Genomic DNA, 16,631 nt, shown 5'->3' with positions numbered 1-16,631 from the left:
AAATATATATAATTTTAAAATACAAAATACTATATAAATATTATTGAAAATAAATAGAACTTAAATAATACTTTGTAAAAACTTAAGCTATAAATTTCATTATAATAAATTCGATCATCGTGAGGTAGGTTAACTCATAAAAACAACCAGAGTATAGTAGTTATTGAGAGCCGTACGCACATGACATATATGGACATGGCATGGTAGTGTGATAATTTTGACCAGAATCAGAATATGGAATGGAATGCATGATTATGAGAGTGATGACAATATTGAATGATCTTCCGATTTGGGTCACACTCACACGGCAGATGCCTTGGGATCGCACCTAGCTAGGTCGAGTATGTGCCTTCTCGATCGAACTCACACAAGTTAGTAGGCCAGCAAAAAAAGTGAGGCCTAATTAATTAACCGATTATATTCTATTCTGGACACATAATGCACGGCTTTTAATTACCTTGCGACTTTTTTTAGATAGATATGAGGGAGGTCCAGACTCTATAACAACTACTATCGTATGTATGATTATATATATTTTTCTTAAAAAAAACGGTAGCTGTCTAAATGTGTTACTATTTCACATTGTGCAGTGCTTGAATATATATGGACAAATGGGTCTATATATATACAAAATTCAATTTCAACTCTCATTAAGGGAATGAAAAAAAAAGTTCTAATGGAAGAATTTTGAAGGGAAGAGCAAAATTTAACTCAATGCATGACCGATCAATTAGAATCAATTTCTTCAGTACGTATGATCACTTCTATATTTACGGCCAAGATTTTAAATTATTTAAGTGCAATATTTTGAAATCTATGTTTTCACGCACTACCCATTAATTTGTAGGACTGCAGTTGATATGAGCGTTGGGAGTTTTGAAGATGTTTTAATAAAGGTCTTCTTATATTTAATAATAATAATTAAATGTATGCATTATATCTCATTAATCCATATAATTAAGGGTTACTTTTAGGTGAAAAAGAATTAATTTTTTTTAAAGAAAAAGGTGAAAAAGAATTAAATAGTACATAATTAAAAGAGAAGTTCTCTAATTAATTAATCTCCTTAAGCATTATATATAGTTATATTTATGCACGTATACGTATAAAAAATAAGAATATTGTGTTATTAATTAACTACAAGGTATGGTTAAAAATGAAATCTAACAAATACGATTTAAACACACAAATTTTCTATTAAATACGTAACTACATTCATATGAAATATATTAGATATATTGTATACACATATTTTGTAGTTGCACAATATTCTATATCATATATATTACTATAATATATATACTGATTTTATTACCGCGTGGCAACATCAGATCAAATGATCCACCTAAAAAAATTAATATCATGTCACCGGACCAAGAAATTAAGTAAACGACCAAGTCCAACAACCCCATGTGTTGTAGAACGATCTCCTTTTCCCTCCTTGGCAAAGCCAGTTTTGCAATCTCACTTTCAATTAAAAATCTAGGATTTAGAAAAAGTAAGTAATTAAAGATGATTATCAGATCATGACAATATATAATAATTTTCAAAGGGAAAGGATAACCATAGACTCCTAATAAGGTGATGAAAGAAACTAATTCTTTAAATTTCAACCCTTACTTTTACTCTTTTTCTCTTTTCAAACAAACGTACGTGTTTAATTAAGCAGCATTAATCCATTTCTTTCTTCTTCTTCAAACGATAAATATTTATATATATATATATATATGTATTACATCATAACATGAAATGGCGGAAAAGCAAAAGGTTTCCAATACAACTAATAATGAAAGAGTTAGCTTTGCTTTAAAACCTAACCTATAGCTAAGAGACCCATGCATTGTCTTCCCTAGTCTCTCCTTTTTACAATTACCACTACTATTAAGTAATATATTCAAAGCTTTTAATAATTGCATGTGAACTGTATTGACCCCACATTTAATTTACAAGTCTTCTTCAGCTTACGATCTGTTTCCCATTCTTCAAGACTTTTGTTGCTCTATATATTAGTGGACCCTCTTGAACCTTGGCCCACACGTTACTTTATTTTTATTTTTATTTTTATTAATTTTGCTCTTTTCTTTTTCTCACCTGCCTCAACCATCTGCATTTTCATTCATCCACATCCTGCAACAAATTTTGGCTTTAATAACCAGGTACAGTCACACTCATATATATATATATATATATATATAAAAGACCAAATCTAATTATGCATTTTACTATTCTTTCAACCATGCATGTTCGCCTTTGTATCTTCCTAATGGCAAACAAGGTTGAAAATGGTCCACTTTGTAATTTAAATTAGGCCAAAAAGGACACTCAGTTAAATGTCCTCATATTAAATTTGGGTCCCCCCTTCCAACTTTCCATTGTCTTTGGTTGAGATTCGAAAGTGTTGTGTGAAACTATATCTAATAGGACCAACTCTCTTTACATGGAGGAGGTAGATCGTAGCCAGGAAAAATCAAATGAAAATCATGATGATGCGTTACATATATATATATATATATATATCAGTAGTGTTTTGTTCTAGGGAATAATATGGCCCACTCCCAACATTTATTTTTTTTCCTTCCAATAATAATGATGATAAAAATGAAATAATACAACTGTCATAGCCATGCGCAGAGAGTAGTACATTTGATTGGGCTCTGTCTTGAACATAGACTTCTTAATTAGGCTAAATCCCAAACTTTTGTACAAATAGCTAGTGTAATAGTACCGACTTAAACAAAAGTTGGGATCTATCATCTATGTGCCACCGGTGTGTGTTACAATATTTTCTCATGCGATTTCTCTATGATTGTTTGGTACATGAATTTAAGAGTTTCTTTTGCTTGAATTCTACTTGATTAGCATATTATGACATTAAGACAAGAATCGTGACATTACTTAGCCATATTAATATTATTATTCGGAACAAATTAAAGTACTTTTGTATATATATGATCAACATCATCATCTTCTGACATCATGCATGTAATTACTCCATCGAATATATAATGCGAAAAATCCAAAGCTTAATTAAGTAATAAGATAACATTAGTATATAAATGGGTGCAGCAATTGGTGCCCACTCTCATCATCACTATCTCCCCCTCACCAACAAAACAAAAGCATAATAAGTTTCCCACTTAGCACGTACTAGAGAAAGCAAGTAATAATATGTGTTTGTTTGTTTTTATATAAATATATAAAAACAAATTAAATTACCCATTCAATTTTCCCACTACTACTCATTTTTTCAGTCAATTACCCATTCAATTTATCAAATTAAAATCAGATTTGAATAAAGTGCAATAACAATAAAAATGACACAATCATTTTTACATGGTTCAGCCATGATTTCTCACAACTGACTCCATGGAACCTAGTCTAGAGGTAAACCAAATCCACTAAAAATACTCCTAGTTGATATAAGTTACAAAACAGTAAAACAATTTAAAACTCCATTTTCATTTGTTTTACAAACAACCAATAACTCCCTATTTTTGTGAATAACTTCAAGCAACCAGCCTCCCACTAGTTTTGAACGTTGTTGGACTCCCTCCAGCTACTGCACAAACTCCTCTTGAGACTTAGCTTGAACTCCCTTCAGGCTTTGCACCAGAATTTTCAAGATGAATGGTGAGGAATCACCAAAAACGCCATGGGAAATGAACAATGAAGCATCAATTGCTTCAGACCTTTTTCAGAGAATGTTTCTTGGAGAAGACACTTTTTAGCTGCTAAAAAAGGTAAGGGAAACACGGACCAAACGAACATATATGCTAGGGCTAAAAATAGAAAATCAGCTAAGCAAGTCATGTGCTAAAATAGAAATCATGTGCTGCTGGGCTTTCAATGTTATAACATGAAAACAATGTTTAAACATGCAAAATAATGCATGGAAAAAATAACACTTACAAACTCCCCATTTGGCATGCATATAAACAGTGAACTTTATTTATACTTTTAGCACACAAAGCTTACAAGTAATTACAACACACAAATTTGATAACAGCGGCTAACTAAATTAAATAAATTGGCATATCAGTGATACCAATAACAAATCCACCTGCTCAAAATACAATCAGATACCAACAGAGAATATTCAAAAGCAGCAGATAATAAAATTAGTTCAAAGACAACTAAAAGGACGACAGACAATGATAAATAACAAAAGAAAATCTAAAGAAACTCTCTCTCAATGTTCAGAGGGCATGCCAAAGCTGAACCACAACTACTTGGATGAAGAAGGTTGCTTCTTCTTCTTGCGATGCTTGAAGGTGCCCGAAGGCACAACAAACTTCCCCTGAGGTGCAGCGACAGGAGGCACGGTCTGAGTGTCAGCAGGACTAGGGACTTGCTCCCCCTGAGATGGTGGTGCTTCATCAAATGAGTCATCAGCAGCGGAGGACGGGACTGAGAGAGGAGGCAAACCAAGGTGGCTAAGAACTGCAGACTGAAATACTTGATTCTGAGCTTGGGCCAATCTGAACTCAGATTTGAAGGACTGGAACTCAATGCTAAGAGAATGAATCCACTCAAACAATCGATACTTCCATGAGGATTGTTTGACACCCAAGGAAGAGGCAGCCATATGATCCTTAACTGAGGGACCATTCTTCTTAGCTTTGGACCTAGTGGAGGCCAAGTTTATGGCCTTGAGAGAGATGCAGGTGTCCAAGCTTTTGGAAGGGACAACAGAGAAATAGTGAGCTACGCGTTGAATCAGACAAGGAAGGGGCAAAATCCTAGAGACCCCAGGCCACATGGCAGCCTCCAATATAACCTGAAATACACAGGGAGGTAAACTGGTAGATCCCCGGGTACCCACAGCAAAGAGAAAGCGAGCCAGATCAGCCCATACCGTGGACTTGTGAGTGGTGGGATGCCAATTGAAGGTAGCAACAACGTGCAAAATGTGGTAGAGAAGGGTGAGTTCAGCAGCAAGAACCGCATTGGAAGCGGGCCAAGTCAAAGAAGGGTTTCTAGTGAGAGTGCGAGCAACCTCATCCATGTCCGGATTAAACTTACCAGAGAATGCAAGCTCATCAAGCAGGGGCAGGTGTAAACATTTTATAATAATTGATGGAGTAAGCGGAATTTAAGTTCCACGCAAAAACACTTTCCAAAATTTTTAATGGACTGGATCAATAACATCACCAGAGAGGTTAGAATAAAATTCATGGACCAAAGACGGACAGGGCACAAGCATAGCAGACATAGACTCTTTCCACCCATGAAAGTCAATAATGTCATACAAGCCCAAAGAAGTAAACTCCGAGTAATCCAACAATCACTTATGCAGTAATTTTCTCAAAGAAATAGTCTCTGTGAACCGATTTTTACAGGTGTTGTTCAGAAAGACATTACTTCTAGATGATGAGGAGCCAGAAGCCTTGCCTTTGGAGAATCGAGAGGAAGACGGTGCCTTTGGTGAAGGTGGGGCACAAATTTGGGCTCTTGGTAGGACGAGATGAAGGCAGAGAAACTGGGGTTGGATCGAGCACAACAACGATAGAGAGCTTACGTTTGCGAGCCATTGTATTGACCCGACCAGGAACTTAGCCAGAGCAGAGGGAATGGCAGGGATTTGATGGTGGGTTCGGGTGCGAAAGGCGATGCCAGTGGGTATGGGTGGTGGTGGAGGGGAGGGGGCATGAGGTGGTGGAGAGGGTGGACAGGGTGGAGGGGAGGGTTCACGGGGTGGAGAAGGTACGACCGAAGGTGGGGAGGAAGTGGGGTTAGTGGGGGCGGGGAGCATGGTTTCGGGGAGGGTGGGTTCGAGATTCATGGGTGTAGGGAGTTGGGTTTCGGTGAAGGCGGGTTCTGGGTTCAAGGGTGTAGGGAGTGCGAGGGTGGGGTCGGGGAGTATGGCAGAGAGGTTGGGGTCAGGGAGGGTGGGTTTGGGGTTCAGAGGTGGAGGGATTTGGGTGTCGGGGAGGGTGAGTTCTGGGTTGGTGAGTGCGAGGTGGTCGTGAGAGGTAGGGGCGGAGGACTCAAAGTTTTCAGGGGATGGGGTGGGGAGGCGATTGCGACGGCGAAGGGCATATAGGTGGTTGGCATTTGGAATTTGCATCGGAGAAGAAGGGGAAGGGCATGGGTTGGAGAAAGAGGGAGTTTAGGGGAAAGAAAAAAATTAGGAGAAAAAAAAAACTGAAACCCAATAGAATTTAATAAAAAAATTTTGAATTTTTTTGATGTTGATATTTTTTTTATTATAATTATATATATGTATATAAATGCTTTTTTTTTAAAAAAAGACAGAGAAGGGACAGAAACGACAAAACCAAAGACTCACAATATATATTTTTTTTGAAAAGTAAGACCAACTGTTTGGACACATGAGAACACACAGAATTTGAAATATTTAAGCTAGAACAAATAGCATGAAGCTAAACACAATATAGACAAAGATAAACATCAACTTAAAATACACAAAACAAAATGAAAGACTTTCTACACATTGTTGAAACAGACATATAGCATGTTGTAACATAGACCTGAGATATGCAAAAGTGAGTCTTAACAAGACACAGGATCAGCCTCAACAAGATAGATGCAGAGAAAGTCAATCTCCATTTGTGTGTGAAGTGTCCTCGTGAGCTGTATGCTATAGAAGTACCAGGCAAACTCTCCCTCAATTTTTTTTTAATAATTTTTGTCCCCTTTTTTTTGTTTGTTTTTATTATTTTATTGTAGAAATCCCCTCAACAATTACCAATTAGAGAGCCAAGAACATAGATAGCCATTTCCACGGGCACACAATCCTAAGTGAAGGAGCAAACTACCCAGAGCAAAGTGACCCAATGGTAGCTTTCACACTAAAACATAAGGCATCTCTAATAGGGGAGACAATTCAATGCAATAACCAAGACTGAGAAGTCAAGCATCAATAAGACTACAACTGAGCATAAGCAAGCCTATATCACTTCAAGGCATATGACTGTGAAAAGCAAGTTGAAGAAAGACTCACACATGCAGATAGTCAAGTTAGAAGATGAAATCTCAACCTATATTGCTTATTTTCAAATGCCACATGTTATCACTCAAACATACAAACTCCTATTGACTTTCTCAAGTGAACAAAAGTTTGGGAACTCAAAGCCTCTGTAAACAAATCAGCAAGTTGACTTTCAGATGCAACATGAGATAAGACAATAAGTTTAGACTCAACTAACTCACGAAGAAAGTGGTGGCGGATATCGATGTGCTTGGTACGAGAATGTTGGATAGGGTTTTTGGGGAGATTGGTGGCACTGGTATTGTCATAATAGATGGTCAAGATGTCAAGACAGAGGCCATAATCGCGCAACATTTTTTTCATCCAAAGAAGTTGACTGCAACAACTTCCTGACACAATGTACTCTACTTCAGAGTGGAAAGCAAGATGGAGTTTTGCTTTTTGTTGTGCCAAGAGACTAGGTTGTTCCCCACATAAAAATAGCCACCTGAAGTGATTTTCCGATCATCAAGGTTACCTGCCCAATCAGAGTCACTATAACCAACCAAAGAAAGATTAGAGTAACGCCCTGGTTACCCCAAGACCGTTACGGTGAACTTTGAACCATGAATTTAACTCGCTACCCGAGTTCTTTAGTTAAAAACGTGATTCTAGGTGTTATTAATAGGTTAAGGTAGAAAACCAATCCAAAGGAAATGATATATTTTATTTAAAACATAAAATTGTTCATGGGCCCATAAAAAAATGTTTGCATGTTATTTACAATGCAAAATGGTCACTACATTATAAAATTTACAACCCGCCGATCTAAGTGACAAAAATAGGGTAAACCCCCTAGTTCCCCTGAGAACTCCTTAGCCGTGGTGGTCAAGCGGCTGCATATGTACACATCACCACCTAAGCTCTCCACTCAAGGTTGGGTGAGCTTTTCTTTCCCTTTACCTGCACCACATAGCACCCATGAGCCAAAGCCCAACAAGAAAACTCAATACTGCAAGAATATAATATTAACAATGATCATAATAATCATTCAGGACTTTAAGTCCAAAATAGAGGAGTGACAGTTGTAAAAGTCACTAAGGTGGGTTTCGTTCCCATTAGCCATGTGACGATAGGGTCACTTGGGCTTCACAAATAGGTGATCCTTTCACTAGCTTATTAAGAGAGGTATTTGATGAAATAGCCTCCATAATAACCTACCGAGTGACCATAAAGTCGCAACCATGGGATTCCGCTCCCTAGCCATGTGACAAAACAGTCACCTAGGCCTTTGGCCCTGGGACTAGTCTTAGACTAGTCAAGCGCTTATAATTTTCATCGACCTTAGGGTCGGTCCAGCATTAATGCTCCTAGAGTCATTCAACACTAATATCAATTAGATCTAATCTTTTATCGGCTCTGCGTTCATGACGCTTATGCCGTTTCTGACTCTTAGGTCAGTAACACACGACCAGTGTCGATTCTGAATACTCAGTGCCATACACAAGTAAGCAAGATTTGCTAAGCATTTAATATGCAATCAATGTCCACATTTAACAACCAACATGCCTCTATAACAACCACGCATGTCATATACACAGGGTGCAGTTTTATTACCTTTGGTTCGAGTGAGAATTAGTATAAGAACGACCATTGAGAACAATCAACCTTTTAGTTCTTTGACGGTTACCTGGTTATAACCAACTATGGGATTCCATCAATAAAATGAATAACAAAGGTTCCCGAACCAAAACCTAGCCTCCGGGACGTCGAATCCTACTAAACCGGGTAGTAGGATCGATCTTGAGGCCTAAGGCTTGAATCCCCAAGCCAAAACCAACTTTTGACCAAAATGCCACTAAGGGTCGCGGCCCTCCCCTCAACCAGAGGTGGCCTCCCTTAAGCTCCCAGCACGGACCGCGGCCCTTCGGCCCTTCAACCTCTTCCTCCCATTTACTCAAGCTTGGGCCACAGCGCTCTAGAACAGAGCCGCGGTCCCACCTAAAACTCAGCCAAAATCCATGTTTTTCTCCCTTTGAACTTATTCTAAAACCTCATTAAAACTCCCCCAACATTACCAAACAAAACCACCAATTGTTACTATAACCTACCCAACATACAAGCTTCAAAACCCAAGTGAATTTCCTCCAAAAACTTCCATTAATTCCCAACTAACCACATCAAAATCTCTTGACTAAAAACCATAAGAAAAATAGAGTATAGCTTAAATTCATGGATGAATTCTTATCTCAAGCTGGGCTTGTGTCCTCTTCAATGGATGAGTTAAGTTTATAAACTCCAATCCTTGATTTCCTAGCTTGTTTCTTCAAATTGAGGTCAAGAATTCCAAAGGAAAATGAAGGAGAAAGGATGTACGGGAGAAGGGGAGAACTTGCTCTGTTTTGGTAAGCTTCTACAGTCTACAAAGCTGATATATATCTTAGGGGTGAAATGACTATTTTGCCCCTAGGTCATTTAAAGGTTTCTAAAGACTCCCAAGGGTAAAACCGTCATTTCCCACCTATTTCGTTAATAATAATTAACACCCTCCAATTCCCGCTATTCTTGATATTCTCAAATACCAATAATTCACAACAAGTTACCTTTTAATTCTCGATAACGCTCTAATCACCAAAACACCCCGAGACTCACCCCGAGCTTAAGCATGTTATGACCAAACTGATAGTTTATATTCAAATATCGTCTTATGCCGAATAGCTCAAACAAATCCACATTATAATGTGGCCTCAACAATTAATCACAAGCATGCACCAAAATATACAAATATGCCCTCAACGGGCCAAATTATCAAAATTCCCTTACAGTCATATGTGGACCCACATGCACGCATTTAACATTATATTATAATATAATTCACATAGACATGCATATAATCCGACCATTATGGCCCGCCCGACCTACTAATCTGACCATTAAACCACATTAGGGATTTTGGGGCATTACAATTAGTATCGCAAGAGTACCAAAGACCAAAGTCAGTGGCACCAGTCAGGTATTTTAGAATTCTTTTTACAGCAGTAAGATGCAGTTCAGTGGAGGCAGATTAATATCTAGCACAAACCCCAACACTGAAAAAAATATCAGGATGACTGGTAGTAATGTAAAGTAAGTTGCCTATCATACTTCTATACAATGTTGCATCAACATTTTTACCTGTTTCGTCTCTGATCAATTTGGCAGTGGTGCCCATAGGAGTGCGAGCATGTTTTGCATTTTCTAAACCAAACTTTTTGAGCATGCTTTTGGCATATTTTGATTGAGACAAGAAAATTTCATTATCTATTTATTTAATTTGTAAACGAAAAAAGTAACTTAGTTCACAAACCAGGCTCGTTTCAAATTCCTTTGTCATTAGTTGAACAAAGGAGTGATTGTGTGCCTCACAAGTGCATCCAAAAACTATGTCATCTACATAGATTTGGGCACAAACAATACCGGGATTCAGAGGTTTAATAAACAAAGTTTGATCAGCATTACCTTTAGTATACCCATTTTCAAGCAAGTAAGATGTAAGACGATCATACCATGCCTGAAGGGCTTGCTTAAGCCCATACAATGCCTTGTTTAGTTTGTAGACATCATCTCCATGATGAGGATCCTCAAATATAGGAGGTTGCAACACATAAGCCTCTTCCACAAGGATTCCATTCAAGAAAGCACTCTTGAAATCCATTTGATACAACTTGAACTTCATGTAACACGCCATTGCCAACAAAAGTCTAATGGATTCCAATCTAGCAACCGGAGAAAGTGTTTCCTCAAAGTCTACTCCATCAATCTGAGTATACCTCTGAGCAACTAATTTGGCCTTGTTGCACACCATATTTCCCACTTCATCAGTCTTATTTCTAAAGATCCACTCAATACCAATGATGTTGGCACCCAAAGGACGAGGAACAAGGGTCCATACTTCATTTCTCTCAAATTGTTGAAGCTCACCTTGCATGGCAGATATCCAGTTCTCGTCTTTAAGGGTGTCCTTGACTAATTTAGGCTCCACTGAAGAAAGATAACAAGCATTAGCAATTTCATTTGCTAGTTTCTTCCTAGTCACCATCACCTCATTTGGATTGCCTACAATGGAGACAGAGGATGAACTTTGGGTATCCATGTGGGTGGTTCCTTTTTCTAATGAATTCCTAAGTCAGAAGAAACAATATTTTCTGGAATGGAAGACACATCGAAAGCCTCAGAAGATTCAGTGGTAGCATCAGTCTCCTCAATTTTAGATCCACTTGGTTCATCAGCAGTTCGAGATGCAACAGGCAGAATGGATGTGTCAACAAGAGTGTGGATTTCTTCTTCTTCTAAGTAACTAGCAAAGTCTTCTAAGTCACTAAACACAACATTGATGGATTCCATGACAACTTGGGTTCTCATGTTGTATATTCTGTAGGCACTGCTGTTTGTAGAGTACCCCAATAACACTCATTCATCACTCTTGGCGTCAAACTTACCAAGCTTTTCTCTATCATTGAGAATGAAGAACTTGCAAACAAACACATGAAGATAAGCCAAATTTGGTGTTCTGCCTTTCCACAGCTCATGAGAGGTTTGTTTAGTACCAGGACGAAGATGCACTCTTTTGCTAATGTAGCAAGTTGTATTCATCGCTTCAGCCCAAAGCCTCTTGGATAATTTCTTGGCATTTAACATAACTCGAGCCATCTCTTGAAGAGTTCGATTTTTCCTTTCCACAACCCCATTTTGCTGATGAGTTTTCGGCGCTAAGAACTTATGAGCTATCCCTTCTTGGTTGCAAAAATCAGCAAAGATGTTGTTCTCAAATTCCTTGCCATGGTCACTTCTAAGACGAATCACTTTCTTAACTTTTTCACCCTTTTCAGCTTGCAAAGAGAGGCACAGTCCCTTGAAATTCTCAAAAGAGTCAGATTTTTCAATAAGAAATCTAACCCAAGAGAATCTAGTGTAATCATCCATGCACACCATAACATATCTTTTGCCACTCAGACTTTCTGTTTGCATAGGACCCATCAAATCAACATGAAGCAGCTCTAAAGTTTGGGAAGTAACCAGAAACTTCAAAGGAGGATGACTACTTTTGACTTGTTCACCGAGTTGACAAGGACCACACACTTTGTCTTTCAATGGAGCCAAGTTTGGAACACCTCTAACCACTTTTAATTTCACAAGTCTAATGAGATCTCTATAGTTCAGATGACCTAACTTGTAGTTCCACAGTTCAGTTTCATCCGTCTTCGCAGCATTGCACACTAAGTTAGTGCTCAAGAGATAACAATTATCATTAGATCTCATCCCTGTTAAGTCATGGATTCTAGATGTTGAAACAACAATGCAATCAGTCTTGGAGAAAAGAACCGCGCACCCTTCGTCACAAATTTGACTAACACTTATCAAGTTAGCCTTTAAACCTTCAACATAGAGAACATTTTCCAGTGGAGGTATACCATGTAAACGCAACTGTCCTCTTCCCATGATCCGACCTTTGGTCCCATCACCAAAGGTGACATATCCCTCAACATACGACAAAATATTAGTGAGAAGATGCTTATTTCCGGTCATGTGGCGAGAACACCCACTGTCAAAGTACCACTAGTCAGTAGATAAGTATGAACCACAATAGCCTTAGAATGAGAATTCTTTGATCTCCATTATTTTCTTCCAACAAGAGAGACTTGAGGCTTATTTTTAGAGATGTTTATGAGACAAGACAAGTAGAAATTCAACTTGTAACATCTTTGACAAATATGGCCTTTTCTTCCACATAAATGGCATATAGGAATAAATTTTGCTGAGGCTGGAGATTTTGTAGGAGTAGCAAGATGTGAAGGGCGAATGGGAGACACTTTTTGAGATGAACTTGGAAGATCTTTCTTTTTGATAGCCAATGGTTGATTGAAACCAACTCCATGTTTCTATCTAGCAAACTGACCAATTTCGATCATGTTGTCAAATAAATCTTGACCAACAATGTATGTCTCAATGGTTTTATTAGCACAGTCCAGCTTCTCCTGCATTTCTTCTAGAGCAACCCTCTTCTCTTCAATGTCCAAAGTGAGAAAATCAACTTTTCCTAACAAGTTTCTCCTTTCTTCTTTGAGTTCTCCCACTTTAACCTCCAGCCTTTTTGCCTTCTCTATCACGCTAACTCACTGATTATACCTTTGTTCATAGGTAGTTTGCTGCTCCAAGGCATCCTCATCACTACACACTCCATCAGAGTCAGTGTCTAAACATGGTGTTTTTGATATCTTAATAGGGAAAGCAACAAAGTTTTCTTCCAAATCTGAATTATCCTCTTCACTTCACCCCAGGTTGCTGCCAGAGCTCTCCCATTTTTCTTCAAAGTGTTTGCACACTCAGCATGTATATGCCCGAAGCCTTCACACTCACAATGTAACGCCCTGGATACCCCAGAACAGTTACGGTGAACCAGAAATTTGACTCACTACCCGAGTCCTTTGGTTAAAAATGTGCTTCTAAGTGTTATTAACAGGCTAAGGTGGAAAACCAATAAAAAGGAAAGGATATATTTTATTAAGTATATAAACTGTTCGTGAGCTCATCAAAACATTTACAAGTTATTTATAACACAAAATGGTCACTACTATTTCAAATTTACAACCCCGCAGACCTAAGCGGCAAAAATAGGGTAAACCCCCTAGTTCCTCTGAGAACTCCTTGGCCGTGGTGGTCAAGCGGCCGCATATGTACACATCACCACCTAAGCTCTCCACTCAAGGCTGGGTAAGCTTTTCTTTCCCTTTACCTGCACCACATAGCACCCATGAGCCAAGGCTCAGCACGAAAACACAATATAGCATGATATAATATCAACAATGATCATAATAATCATTCAGGACCTTCAGTCCAAAACAGATAAGTGACAATCACAAAAGTCACTAAATTGGGTATAGCTCCATTTAGCCTTGTGACGTTAGGGTCACTGGGGCTTCATAGATAAGTGAACCTTTCACTAGCTTAAACAGGATAGGTGCATGATGACTAGTCACCAAACATAACCTTCCTCATGACCCTAGAGTCATAACTATGGAACATCGTTCCCTAGCCATGTGACAAACGGTCACCTAGGCCTTTGGCCCTGACTCTCAGTAACTAGTCTTAGACTAGCCAAGCGCTTATAAGTTCATCGAGCTTAGGGTCCATCCAGCGTTAATGCCTTAGAGTCATTCAATGCTGATATCGATTAGTTCTAATCTTCATTCGGCCCTGCGTTCAGGACGCTTATGCCGTATCTGACTCTTAGGTCAGTATCCCTGACTAGTCAGTGTCATATGCAAGTAAACAATATTCACTAGCATTTAATATGCAATCCATGTCCACATTTATCAACCAACATGCCTCAATAACAATCATGCATGTCACATACACAGGGTGCAGTTTTCTTACCTCTGATTCGAGCGAGAATGAATAAAAGAACGACCCTTGAGAACGATTTGATTTTTAGTCCTTTAGTGGTCACCTAGTCATAACTAAATATGGTACACCATCAATAAAATGAACATCAAAGGTTTCCAAACCAAGATCTAGTCTCCGGAACATCAATCCCCACTAATCCGGGTAGTAGGAACGATCTCGAGGCCTAAAACCATGTTCCCGGGGCCAAAACACTCAAACGGGCTCAACCTTGCTCAAGGGCTGCGGCCCTAACACCTTGGGCCGCGACCCCCAACCACTCCAGGAGCAAGGGCCGCAGCGCCCAGCAAAGGCAAATTCTCCCACCTGCTTCTTCAAGCTAGTGCCGCGGCGCCCAAGAACAGGGTCGCGGCTCCCAACCCAGAGCCATTCCCAAACACAATTTTCATCATCCCAAACCCTCCAAAAACATGCCTAAACACTTCCAAATCATCAAATCAAAGTTCCCAAGCTTCCCAATAATCCAAAACCATCAAATCCCGAGGTTCAATCGAACCAAAAACTCAACGATTCACAAAATCCAATTCTAAGCTTAGAAACTCTAAAAACTCAAAACTCAAAACTTAAAACTTAGATTATCTTTGATTGGGTTGTTTCTCATCAAATCCTTCGGTCAAGAAGTTTCTAATATTTCCTAGGATCGCTATGCCTCGAACCTCGCTTGATTCCGACTCCTAGAACTCGAGGTATCTTCGAATACACTTCGAACAGTAAAAATGAACTAACGGGAAAGAACGAGAGGTTTTCTAACGTACGTTCTATCTGACAAGCTACTTCAAGCTTAAGTAACCTCAAATAAAACCTAGTGCTCGGGGTACCGAAAACACTCTTGGGGGTATTATAGTCAAAACTTCCAGAATTTCCTCCTGATCTCAATAACTCACAATTTATCATCAAATAACCTTCTCATTACTCAATATCCCAATAAAAGACCTCCGTTATGACAAAATCGCTAACTCATAATATAAGACCGTCTCATGCCGAATAGCTTGAATATATCTCCATAATAATGGGATCTCATTCACAAATCACAATATGCACCCAAATATACAAATATACCCTTAACGGGCCAAATTATCAAAACACCATGATATTCAAATGTGGACCCACATGCATGCATATAACATCATATTATAATATAATTCACATAAACATGCATTTATTCATTTAATGGCAAAATTAAACAGTTACGACCCTCCCGGGCTACTAATCCAGCCATTAAACCACATTAGGGATTTCGGGGCATTACACACAACATTGAATACCCTTTGGATTTTTCTTTTCTCCCATATAAGTAATTTTTTGAGGAAAATTGGGTGGTTTTCTTGAGTTTTCTCCTGTGAAATCATTGTTTCCTTTTTTCAAATTGTTCATCAGAAACTTAGCATAATTTTTTGTCAGCAATGCAACCTTCTCCTCATCTAAATTCTCAAGAGAATCTCCCACAAAAAGATTTTTGGCAACTTTGTGAGATAAGGCAACTCCACTAGAAATTTTTTTTTCTTTCTTTTCTTTCAACAACATTTTCATAGTGAATTCATAGTTCTACAATGATCCAATTAGCACATCCAAATCAAGGGTATCAACATCATGGCATTCCTCAATGGAAGTAACTTTTGACTTGAACTTCTTAGGGAGAGCTCTGAGCACCTTCCTCACAAGCTTGGAATTTGAATAAGTTTCACTTAGTGCAAAAGATTCATTAGTAATGTCACATAATTTAGCATGAAATTCAGTAATAGATTCATTATCTCTCATAGTTAAATTTTCAAACTCAGTAGTAAGATAACTCAATCTAGACTTTTTGACATTTTTTTCCTTCATTTTTCGTTTGGAACTTATCCCAAGCATCCTTGGTTATTTCACAATTTTCTATAGCCATCATTTGACTCACAAAAATAGCATTAAACTAGCATGAACTCCTTTGGAGTTCCAATTTTCCTTTTCAATCTCAGCCGTAGTCCATTCCGACACAGGCTTTTGTTTAGTGTCCTCACCATCCTTAATGGTAGGAGGAGTCCAACCGTCAACCACGGCACTCCAAACACGCTTATCCATAGCTTTGAGAAAAGCTCTCATCAGAGCTTTCCAACAAGTATAGTTAGTTCCATCAAGCATGGGGGGTCTAGTAGTATACCCGCCTTCTTTGAAGCAATCTGTAATGCCCCAAATTTCCTAATAAGGTTTAGGACCTTGATTAGGAGGTTGGGGGGCCATAATTGATTTATTATGCAATTAAATGATTATATGCATGTTTAGG

At 38.5% G+C, this 16,631-nt stretch overlaps 1 protein-coding gene across 1 annotated transcript; it reads left to right on the top strand.

The window, feature by feature from the left end:
- Window positions 1–5,584: 5,584 nt before the first annotated feature.
- On the top strand, window positions 5,585–6,043 carry LOC133795040 (protein argonaute 18-like). Its single transcript, XM_062232493.1, has one exon. The coding sequence runs from the start codon at window positions 5,585–5,587 to the stop codon at window positions 6,041–6,043; it is 459 nt and encodes a 152-aa protein (XP_062088477.1).
- The last annotated feature ends 10,588 nt before the right edge of the window (window positions 6,044–16,631 follow it).

Source organism: Humulus lupulus, chromosome 8, assembly GCF_963169125.1.
Source record: "Humulus lupulus chromosome 8, drHumLupu1.1, whole genome shotgun sequence".
Lineage (NCBI taxonomy): Eukaryota > Viridiplantae > Streptophyta > Magnoliopsida > Rosales > Cannabaceae > Humulus > Humulus lupulus.
This window is presented reverse-complemented; position numbering and strand designations above follow the sequence as displayed.